The sequence below is a fragment of the Emydura macquarii genome, unplaced genomic scaffold (genome assembly GCF_026122565.2).
Source record: "Emydura macquarii macquarii isolate MOO-44397 ecotype Brisbane River unplaced genomic scaffold, CSIRO-AGI_Emac_v2 contig_3692, whole genome shotgun sequence".
Classification (NCBI taxonomy): Eukaryota; Metazoa; Chordata; order Testudines; family Chelidae; genus Emydura; species Emydura macquarii.
In genome coordinates this window covers 1,775,736-1,787,890 of record NW_027133829.1, presented here as the reverse complement: position 1 = coordinate 1,787,890, position 12,155 = coordinate 1,775,736, and the positions used below count along the sequence as shown (strand labels likewise).

Here is a 12,155-nt window from a genome sequence, read left to right as displayed (position 1 = left end):
ATATTGTACAGCACATCATCATTATGCGTAAGACTAACTGCAACTCCCAGAACTCTTATACGGTATTTCTACAGCAACCTCTTTAAGAACTGCAATTTTGTTTTTAATAGATGCTGATTTAGAAACAGGCAAAGGTTCATTCTAACAAAACCCAAAACTTAAATATTCTTCACAAATACAACAGGCAAGGTGATCCAAAACTAGTGCAACAATGCAAGACTAAGTACCAGAATGCCATTATAATCACAAATTCTACTAGGGACTGGAAATCTGCATTGCAAAATAACCATTTGCTACTGTATAATATACATTTGGGTTAAATTAGCACAATTGTCATGGAACATGCTTAGAAGCATACAATGTACACCATGGGTCCAATTAAAGTGCTAAGGGAGACAACTTTATCTTTGGTATCAAGGAAAGGAAGCCTTATAAATCCATGAAAATTAAGGTAACTCCTGCCTGACTACGCCCTACATCACCGTCTAAACTAGGCAAATTCAGAACACAGAGACAGTGGCTTTTTGTCCTGCTAATGGACCAATGAATAGCAAATGACTGTAAACACTACAAGGGTATTTACATCATGGGGTAGATTCTCATTTCCCTATACTCTGAAGTTATAAATAGGGACATTCCCTCATTCCATCTAAATACAGGAACAGGAAACTTTTCCACAATGGAAAAGTTTGAAATGTGACTTAAAACAGTCTGTCTTCTGTAAACAGAGCATGTTGACATTATGTATCCTTGTATGGGAAGTCAAATTATTGTAAAAACAAAAAAGAAATTTTCTCAGCCAGTTAAAAAGAGACCGAAATTGGAATGCCCAAAGCAAGTCTGGAGTTGTCTTTATCAGATATGAAAATCATGAGCATGTTTAGATAACTGCTCCATTCTCCTCACACACACTAGTGTAAGTCAGGAGTAACCCTTCTGAGCCTAGCTCAGAGCTGGGGTAAGTGAGAGAAGAATCAGGCCCTAAATGGCCAGCTCAGTAACTGCAGGAGGTCCGTGGAAAAGAAAAATAATATCCTCACCAAGGAAACATACAATTTCAAATAAAACTTGTAACATATGGTGGTCTGCAAAATGTTTGGAGGTTGAAAAGGGGTCCGCACACTCAAAAAGATTGGGAACTGCTGTATTAACTAACACCAAACCACAACCCTTTCTAATGCTGAAGCACTTGACTCACATGGCAAGATAAAAGCCACAATCCATCCCTCCACATTTGCTAAACACAAGACTCGTCTCAGCAAGTTCAGGAGCAGGTCCCTGTGATTAAAAACACCGTGTGCACATACCAAGTAAAACAGCATGAAATAATGGAGACAAGACAGAGGTTACAAAGGCTACATTCTACACTGTGACAGGACACCAAGACACAGAGCGCCAGCTCCTACCTGGAACATGGAAATGTTTAGGGGCCTGAGCGTAAGTTGGAGTTAGAGGGCGGCTGTCTGGCCGATAAGGGACAGGGGAGTTCCGACCGCTGGACGGCTCATTGCCTCCAATGAGAAGAATGGAAAAAACAAAATGAGAGAAGGGAGAGCGATAAAGAAGCAAGCATAATAAAAACCTAACCAAAAGACGGTCAACTCAAAAACTCTAAGGAGGAAGAGACGTTTAAAACAAAAATAAAAACAAAAACAATATTCAACAGACTTAACTAGCACTGGATGACTTTGCTTTTCAATATTCCTGCAAAGAAAGAGATTCATGTTCTGACTGGAGTTGAGTTTTAAGCAGATCGCATTCATTCTGATGGCATGCATGGAGGAGCTGTATACTGACAGCCTGGTGGTTAGAGGGGCAGGATGGGAGAGAGGAATTTAAGGTTATTTGGTAGGGATTCAGTACAGAGGTTGATAGTTTTAGTTATACGTCACAGGCATGTGGCATAGTAGTTGACATGCAAACCCAAAATGAAATTGGTTTCGAAGCATGTAGAAGCAGATGTTGGCAGCTGGAACACAATTCCCTAAATCAAAGGATCACAGACGTTAGAGAAGGAAAAGAGCTGTTATGTCACCTCGGCCATCTCAGAGCATTGTTCCCCACAAATCTATGAGTTTAGTCAGCCAGGAGTTAAATTCTTAAACTTAGGCCTTCATTATACAACTGTTCTGATTGGAACATTCTTCTCCTCCCAGTAGACCCACCATATTATCCCAGGAACCCTGAAGATTGCTGAAGTGAGTCAGAAGGATCATTGCAGAGCAATGGAAGGTGCTTACCCTTCCATCCCAGACATCAAGATTTGAGAGCAAGGTTTTCCTCCACATGGCTGAACGGACACTAACCAAAACTAAGGAAATGTTGGCCCTGATTCTCCACTTTCTTGCACCTTGTGCCATCATTTACACCTGTGTAAAGTGGATGAGAAAAGCTTGCAAATCAAAATGGAACACCTGTGCACTCACTTTACGCAGATGTAGCAACTCTAAAGGAAAACCAAGCCCCTTCTGTTTTTTAAATATGCAGAAGGAGACCAATGCCAACCAGAGCTGAGTGACACAGTGAAAAGAGAATAAGAGGTAAGGAAAATAGGGCTTTAAAATGTGAAAAACAGTGGAATTGCAGCTCCCAAAGGAGGTCACATTTTCCAGTGCAGGTGTTTTTGTGAACTCTAACCTGTATTTCTAAACAATGACAAGGCACCCAGAGCTCTTGACTAGGCACGTTTCTTATACTTTATAAATCCAATAATCAGATAAAGTATTTTTGTTCCCACTCCTTTTTTCACTAGAAGGGTGGCCAGTGAATGGAAAATGCAGCAGAATGGCAAGGTAATGCACCGCACATACTTTCCTGAGTGAGGCATATGTTTAAATGCCAAATTTTCCAAGAGGCCTCCACTTGTGCTTAAGGAAGTCACTTGCATCCTTATGACTTGTCTATGCACATGATGGAATTGACACACAAACACCAAATTTGGGCATGATTTGCGAGCACAAAATTTGTCCATACAAATCCATGTGCGAACTGGTATATACACCACTTTGATTGGTTAGCCCTGTTTTGTTACATACAGTCCTGTGCTGTTCCATGTGCTGTGTTTCTTCAATTGTAGGTTCAACATTGCTGAGTCCTATTTAGCCAATGGCTAATTTAAAAAACTCCGTATCAGCTCGGAGTAGCAGAATGCATGCTTATTTAAAGTGACACGGTTGTGTGTGTGTGGCAATTCAAGGATGTAATGTAAGTCACGCTCTGTGGAATATATAATTTTGGTTATGTTGACTTCTGATAGAAACTTTTTCTATTAGAACATTATAAACCACTTTCTAGCAATATCTGTGTTTTGTAGGCTCCTTTCCCCTTGTAAATCTCGACACATAGCTAATCGGACATTTAAATTTGTCTACAGACACATCATTCTCCCTTCCTGCTCCCACTGGTTGTGAGCAGTCATGCATTTAGGAGGAAAAAGTTTAATGAGAAAGGGCAGTCAGAAGGGACTTTTCAGCTAAGCACTCTTGCAGCAAACAGATAGAGGCTCAGGTTTAAAATTATGTATGTTTGTGAGTGAAGCTTGCAATTCCCACCTGCTGTTAAGAGGTACATTTTACCCGCTGAATGTTGGTGACAACATGGATCAAGGTGGGACATGGCTGACTTTCATATTGTCATCACCATTTTTACAGACAGGAAAACTGATGTAGGGAGAAGTGACTGGACTAAAGCCACTGGAAACTAGTATTGGAACCAGGAATGGAAGTTCTGGTTCCCATTACCAATCCTGTGCTCAGGTCACTAGGTCACACCTCTCTTCTCTGACCATGGAAGAGCCTTGGAATCATTGACTGCCATTTCTGGGATAAGGTTGATGATAGCTTTGTCAGTGCCTCTACAAATAGCCAGCTGTTCTGTAAATACACTGAAGAAGCCCTTTAACACCCCTTTTTATATTGATTAGAATTTAGTGAGCACAATCACACTGACTAATCTGTGCTGGATAATCCCAAATCTAGGAACTCCGATAATACAGCCAATAATGAGTTATATAACAGACAATATATTACATTCCATTGATCTGGTAACCTGAAGTGAACCAGGTCTCTCTGCACTTGTTGCTTCACAGATGTTTCCATTCTATTTTATTCCCTGAGGTTCCTCTCTAACGTCTACCCAGTGATACTGTGGATTCTCTAGAAGGGAAACCCTAACCATTATTACAGCGAATGGTGCACTTCACAGCTCTTCTGTACTGGAGCCTTGTAGTGCTGTAGATACTGCTACATCAGCAGGCGCTATTTGAGGAAGTGGAGTCCTGGGTTACTTTACCCTCAAGAACTTGGTTATGACAGTCCCTAAAAATTTGCTGAGAAGAGTTACACAGAATTATAGTTTGATCTGCTGTGAGGCTCAAACAATGATGGCTCTCAAGAAAAAAAGGGTTTATTAACGCTAGTCTTTTAAAGATACAGCACATACATTATATCGGCTCTGAATTATATGTATGATATGTTACGACGCAAAATGAAAGCAACTAAACTTCTGGGCAATAAAATCATATTCTGACACAGAATTTGTACTAAATCTTTACATGTTGCTTTGAATAGTGGTCATAAATAGTTACTTCTAACATCTACATTTAACATCTCATTAGACAGAGTAATGCAAAACTTGTTATTTCAACATTTGAGTTAAAGAAAAGCATTAAAGAAGTCATGCAGATTTTGAGATGGTGAGAAAAAAGCCATCACACCCACTCAGCATGCATGAGGATAACTGCATGGCTGAGTCATGACATACCTATGTAGAATGAAGCTGCAAGGAAGATAGAAAAAAAAAAGAGGAAGTAAAGAATACACAGAGGGAAAAATAAGGGTGAAATGAGAACACAACAGACTAATAGAAATGGAAGATGGTGCTTTTCAGCTCTGAGACCCAAGCCATGATAGCTGACCTATCTGAGAGTACATTGGGAGAACATCTTTGCCAGACATCATATGAACAGTAATGACCAGAAGAATGATCATTCTTTCAGCAGAATTAAATTACTTTTCTCCTGACTCCGAAGAAAATAAGAGCTCTTTGCTGCGGAGAATTCATTTATCCAGTTCAAAGAAAATCAGCTGTCAAGTTCAACCAAAAAGGATCTGGCATAAGGAACATGTTTATGATGGAATGGGAAAACCCGGCAGTAGCCAGTGAAATCTTCTACAGCGCACTTCATTTTCAGAACCTCTAGGACAGGGGTTCTCAACCCCAACAGGTATCAGAGGAGACATGCGCCCAAAGCCACTGCACTAGGGAACGCTGCTCCAGAAAGCAAACGTTCCTTAGCATGATACTTCCAGAGTAACATGCATTATGGACATCACAAAGAGAATTCTAAGGTGTTAGTTGTCTCTACAGTCTCTATAAGGGGGAAAAAAGAGCATATGAGTGCAGGTATGTGTAGAAATGGATTCACCCCCTGCTCCTTCATCCACCTAGATGACTCAGGGCAAGTCTGCAGCCACTGGGTGTGTGCTTGTGATTCCTTCCATGTATAAAAAGGAACGTGTCTCATGTTGCCTTAAACATAAAAATATATTGTGGCACTTTGTAAACTTCCACAGTATTGCAGCAGTTCTAATTATGTGGCCACAAAGCACACTGGAGCCCTTCAGGGAATGGCTATACTGCCGAAAAAAGTATGTCCTTAACTCGGGTTAGCTTACGCAGGTTAGAATAGCAGTGAAGACACAGCAATTCAGCTTCTAGCTCAGGTTAGCGGCTTAAGTTCAAGCCCATTAGGGAGCCTGGACTGGAACTCAAGCGTCTTCACTACTATTTAACCTAAGTTAGCTAACCTGAGCTAAGAACACACTTTTCTTTTGGCTGTGTAGACATATCCTCAGTCTGCCAGCACTGAAGAAAACACAAACCGCTAGGGATGTGAACTCTAACGGGCAGGGGTGAGGAGACAATTGGGAGTGGTTTTAATTTATAAATCATTGGAATGCGGAAATCTAGGAAGTAGAATTCAGAGACCTTTCCCTTCTCTTAATCCTTCTGATCTGTTCCCTTTCATTAATGTATCCTCCTCCTAAGCTCAGCTTTCTTATGCTTCAGGGATCAGCCGATCAGCATTTAGAAGTCAAGAAAAACATGTCTAATACTGCATGACTCTAGTCCCCTCTATACTCTGAAGTGCGCAGCATTGGCCCCAGCCATAGAGGGACCATTGACTGAATGGCAATCTACACATGCCTTTTTCACCCAGATTCCCTGTTCTCCTGTTGCCCTCTGTCTGGTTTATCGCTGCTGCTTTCTCTGCTTGCACGGCTGGCGTACAGCCAGCAACCTAGGAGTCCCAAGCCTGGCTCATAGCCCAATGCATTCTGGGATGCCTATGACCAAAGAAGCCCCACTTCAGACAGCGCCAGATCTTTATGGTGACTGCCACACGACTTAGTGCAGAAACAGGGCCACGCTCGCAGAACCAGGCACAGAGTAACAAATACACAGCCACATCCAGATCCTTGTCTAGTTATGACTGGGTCTCTTCACCTCTGAATAAGCAGCGCACTGCCAAGCCTGGACAACTGCTGCCAGCTTGCAGCCCTTCTCAGACTGTGGTGAGCCACCATTTACCAATGCGTAAGGATTTCTGGCCTCTACTTCCTCTGTGGAGGTGACGCAGAAAGCCAGGAAATTGAGCCAAAGCACAGCTTTCCTCCAGGTCGGGCTGTACCACACATTCAGGCATTTGGGAAGGGTGCTCCGACTGACAGCGAGGTCGTGTGAGTGTGGCCCCATGTGGCAACACAGGGGACAAAGTCAAGACTACAGCGTGAGGCACGTTTTGGGAGGGCCCATAATGCAATGTTCTCTCTCAGCTCAGAGCCCCATTCACCCATGAGACCTGGTGGGGGATCTGCAATGCTTTTGAAGACCTCTGAAAACTTCTAGGCAGATGGGGCAAAATTCTGGCCCCCATTCCAGTCAATGGGAGCTTATCATTGACTTTGATGGGGTCAAGGTTTTGCCTATGAATGTGTTTTGGACTCTTTCATGGCAGAGACAGTAGTTAACTGGCACAAGGCTAAATTCCAAGGTGAGTCCAAATAAGTCTAGATCAAGTCTAAGATGGTGTAAGTGGTATCTTTTTCCAGCTCCCTCAACATAGGTTACATCAATGGAGACTCAGACTTAGATGTGTTTAATCAAATCCACTTCTGCCTACCAACATCTACCCTACACTCTGCATCCCTTACAGATCCTCTATGCCCACTGAGTCTAATTAAGTGTAAGGGAGTCTAAGGTCTTGTTTACACTTCAAAGTTTTGCTGCTTTAATTATGCAGCATAGTTAAAGCAGCAATCCCCCTTCCCCAGTGTGTACACAGTTATATTGACATAAAAGTCCTTATACCAGTATAGTTTATTCTGGTTTGGTAAAACAAAATAGGAGTACCTTCTACTCATAACTGTGTCACCACTAGGGCTTTTACCAGCATAACTAGGTCAGTAAAAAATCACACTCCTTAATGACATAGCAAAACTTTTTAAGTGTAGACCAGGCCTACGTGAGTCTACGTTGGTGTAACGCACACCAGGAGTACGAACAACCAGGAAGGCAGAAGTTGAAGAGGAGAAAATGTATACTTCTTCCATCTCCTCAATCAGAATATACTATAAATTACATCAACTTAGACTCCCTTACACATTAGAGAGACAAGGTGGGTGAGGTAATCTCTTTTATATGTTATATATGTTATATGTATATGTTTATACATGTTATATGTTTATATAACTTCCGTTGGAGAGAAAGAGAGACAAGCTTTTGAGCTTACAAGACCTGTAGAAGAGCTATGTGTAAGCTTGAAATTTTGTGTCTCTCACCAACAGAAGTTGATCCAATAAAAGAAATTACCTCCCACCTTGTCTCTCTAATATCCTGTGACCAACATGGCTACAGCGACATCCCTTACATATTGGTGAATAGGACAGAGAGTCTGATCAAGTGTGTGGGAATTCACTTTACACCTCACCTTTGAATTTGGCCAAGTGTATCTATCATTTCAAAGTAACCATGGATAGGATTGCAATGCTGATTTGGGGAGTGATTCTGAGGGGGTTTATGCCCCTGCATATATCTGAAGGTCAAGAGTAGTGGTCAAATGCAGCTATTTCCCACTATCTATCCTCAAAAGGAGACACCTAGGATAGACGAGACATCCTACACAGCTATGTATTCATGAAGTTCTCACTAGACCCTATGAAGCCAGTGCCAGCACCCTTGTGCTCTGCTACACAGATCTGTAAGAAAGGTACCTGGACATAGGAGGAATGACCCAGGGAAGGCAGGATACATCATCTAATTTGGATACCCAGCCCTATCCCATCACTGGCTAACAGAAAGCTTGGATATAAATATGGAATAGTAAGCAGCATGTACCATATGATGCAAACTAACCCAACACAACATATTTTGAATGTCAAAAAAATGTAAAGAAAAAAACCCCATACTGTGCAAACTATATAATATCTCCATATAACACTGCATATACACACATGCACAATCGTACAGTACATGTGCATTTACAGAGAAATAGCACATGTGCCATCAGGTTTAATTTCATGAATAAATGTCTCATCATGAGCCTTTTACAGCCTCAGCCAATGCTCGCTGTTAGGGATCAAAAAGAATAATTTGCATCATTCATTTGTCCCCTAATGTGAATCCTTGCTTGTCTGATGCTTGGATTTAATTATATGAGCACTTTCCATGACTATTTACATGCTCAAGAAATTGGAATACAGCTTGCAAAGGTAAAGCATTGTGCCTTTGTTGGCCTTAGGTAAAATGACCTGCATGCACAGATTGTTTTAGGTCGATCATGTGCAGTATATCAGGCCTATTTCTACTTTCACTTATACTGGCTTTGCAGCAATGTAGTTCCATTGACTTCAGTGGATTTACACTCGTGACAGGAGAATCAGGCCCATTGCAAAATAGAATTGTTGCCCTGTGCTGTAATATTTGGTACCTTGAGCTTAGTAAATAATTGTGTACCCCTTTCCCCATGAATTAAGTACTGAGGCTAGGTTCAATCCCTGGGGAAATGTAGGGCTTCCTGAAGGTGTTGGGTGCCCTCACCTCCCAGTGGAGTTAAGGCATGGTCTGCAACTGAAACAGCAATACATTTTTCTTTTGGATCAGTTACAGTGAAGTATTTCCCCCTATATGATAAAAAATAAATTGAAATTGGAACAAAGTGCCAGATCTGCAGCTGCTGTAAATAAATATAACTCCCTTGCTGACTTGTGCTGATTTATACAGGCTCAGAATCTAGCCCAACAAATCTTACTTAATATCATCAAAGTTCTGCATACAAAATCTCCTGGTACAATGGCGGAATCTTCTATTTTTTGCTACACTCTTACAGGAAACATGCCCCTTTCCCTGTAGTCCCACTTGGTAATTTGGATTGAGAGCTGAGCTCCAGATGTAACCCCAAGACTCTTATTTTTCAGATGACTGAAAACAATTGGCAAGGAATCTGAAGAGAGTTTTCCTGTGTTACCTGTTGAAAAAAGCTATTCTCTTAACAGTAATGGAAAAGAGATGGAGTGTGAGCATTAATCTAGATTTACAGCAAAAGAATGTTGAAATCGCAAAGTTTATGCATGCTGAAATGACAGTGCATCTATTTTTAAGGGTCCCCATCTTTTAAGTACGAAGTGAGCTTTCTTACTGAGTCACAATGAACAGAGTTGAGAGAAATGGGTTGGAAGTGCATATTAATTAAAAAAAAAAAAAATCTACAAAAATGCAAGGACCAAAGTCAGTAACAGTGACCTGAGTGTTTGAAAGAAATATAAAGGTTGAGCTCTATTAGCATGACTTGAAAGACTATGGCAACAATCTGTTTGCAGCATTTTTATTGGTAACACCAATGCTCTCTGCATTAGTCAGTGGTACTGGAACATAAAATATGCTCAGCTCATGCTACTACTGCCTCTTCCCTGAGCTCTCACAGCTAATGTAAACTGTGATCTCCTCACGCAACTGACATTCTTCATTTCACCAGCATGTTGGCAAAATGAGAGCATCAGCTGGCCTTTGCTCCAGCAGAAATGAAAATAAAACACAACTTTCACAAAAAGCAAGAAGCAGAAATAGAGGCTAGTATCTGAAATGAGCTCACTGAAGGGGCAGAAAGCAAAGAACATAACAGTTTTTGGTGGGTGAGAGGGAATTTAACAAAAGCGTTTGAACAAAGTTCAGATAAAAATGAGAGATTTTAATAATAGTTGGACAGTAATCAGTGCCATCATAATTAACAATGAGGAGTTTCCTTGTTGCCATTGATCTTTACAGTGTAAAAGCTTTTTATTCAGTATTTTCAACTGGCCGGACCTCGTCCAGGCAATATTAGCAGGGTTTTTTTTTAAACTTAAATATTTATATATTAAGGATCTAGAATTAATAAGAATTAAATTGGACATGACAGGTCCTATATGGATTATGGACTGCTACGGAAATAAGAAAAATTCAGCACATCTCTTTTTTAAGTGGTAGATGTATATTTATTATATACAATATATGTTCTGACTGTCTAACTAGGGCCCTTAGAAATGACATATTTCCTCAGAGAGAAGACATTATGTCAGTTCTAACACAGTTGTAAGAGCAATGACACATTCTGCGGCATGCTGAGAGCTACACAGTCAATGCCACGTTATGGAGATACATCTTATTAGCTTTGTCTGAATGCTAATAAATCTCCATTCTATAGGACACTAGCTGGAAAGGCCTGGCTCCTTACCTTTGACATGGGGAATGAAGTGGTGTCGGAATGGGGAGTTAGGGCAGGAGTCACTGTGGGTGGAGCTGAGACTGCTAGTGCGCAGGTATGACAACCGTTGCACACCAGTAGACAGCAGCTCTGCAGCAGCAAAAAATCATGGGGCAGGACAAAATGAAAACAAAGAAAAAACAAAAAATAAGAGAAAGGCAGGCAAAGAATCTTCAAAAGGAAAAACCAGTGAACAATTAGGAGTCTGAAAAGTAGGAAGACAAAAGGTTATAGTAGTATCATGGTTCAAAAATGTTAGGCAAAGTTGTAGGAAGTATTTGAAAACAGGCTCCGATTTGTATTGCACACCCCATTTAGTATAACGTTCTCTGGTATACAGAGATACTGATTTACCAGAAAGTAGTCTGCTATCCTCATGCAAACACTACAAACTTGGAATCCAAATTAATTTAGAAAGCAGCTGTTTTGATAAGTGCTTGACCAAACAAAAGCAGTCAAGAGGCATGCAAGAGGGTTCCTACTGTTTTAAGAAATTCCAAAGGGTAGCTGAGGCAGGGGGGGAGAAAAAGGCTGCAAACTTTTGTAAAACATGTAAAGCACAAATTGCTTAAAGAAATATAATGCGCTGACAGTGTAAATAAAAAGACTACTCCAAAGTGGTTCACTTCTTTCTCAAGGGTTGCCCTGAAGCCAAACAAAGCAGGAAGTTATCTAAGGGAACTCAGCTTAATCATGCAGAAAGTATCTGTGCTCCTGCCAAAAATAAAGTGATGAGAAGCATCATCAGAAAGAAAACCAAAAGTGGTGCACATGAGTACTGCTTTAATTGATCAACTTCAGTAATGCTGGGTAAGAATTACAGAGCATTACAAATGATTAGTTCAATGCTTGCTGGAAAGATAAAAATTAAGAACACTAAAGGAAAATGGTATTATGTATAAAACAGAAACAGGTGAGCAAGACAAATTGTTTGGGAAATGAGCCAAAGATGTGATATTTAAGTAGCTATGACTTGAACCAAAATCCCACAAAATATTTTGTGCCCCACAAACTTTGGCAGATTTCAGATCTGCATCCAAACTTTGTGGCTTTAGTTCATCTCTACACTAAAGAAAATCTGGGGAACATATAAACAGCGAGATTGTTCCAAAGGAAAGTACTTTATACAAACAGATTGCATTTTTTAACTGAAATAGTGAAACTCACTGTAAACTTTGAAATAAAGCCTGGATTTGTCCAAATCCATGACACAAACAAACATAAAACGTGAAAAACCTTAAAAGATCTAATAGCATTAAACAGAAGTTTGCAGCTTTTTCATACTTTGTCAGCTTCCTTTAGGTTTAGCTACAATGCACACATCTTAAAACAACCTTGTGTTGTCAGCATTTTG

General features: G+C 40.6%; 1 protein-coding gene across 9 annotated transcripts in view; it reads right to left on the bottom strand.

The window, feature by feature from the left end:
- ABLIM1 (actin binding LIM protein 1) overlaps window positions 1-12,155 on the bottom strand; it is a 185,719-nt gene that overhangs the window by 20,406 nt on the left and 153,158 nt on the right. For 6 of the 9 annotated variants that reach the window (XM_067536958.1, XM_067536948.1, XM_067536949.1 and 3 more), the window contains one exon: window positions 1,407-1,511. The exons of the other annotated variants lie outside the window; for them this stretch is intronic. In XM_067536958.1, coding sequence (XP_067393059.1) covers window positions 1,407-1,511 — 105 coding nt within the window. The remainder of the gene's footprint in view (window positions 1-1,406; window positions 1,512-12,155) is intronic. 9 annotated transcript variants of the gene reach the window in all.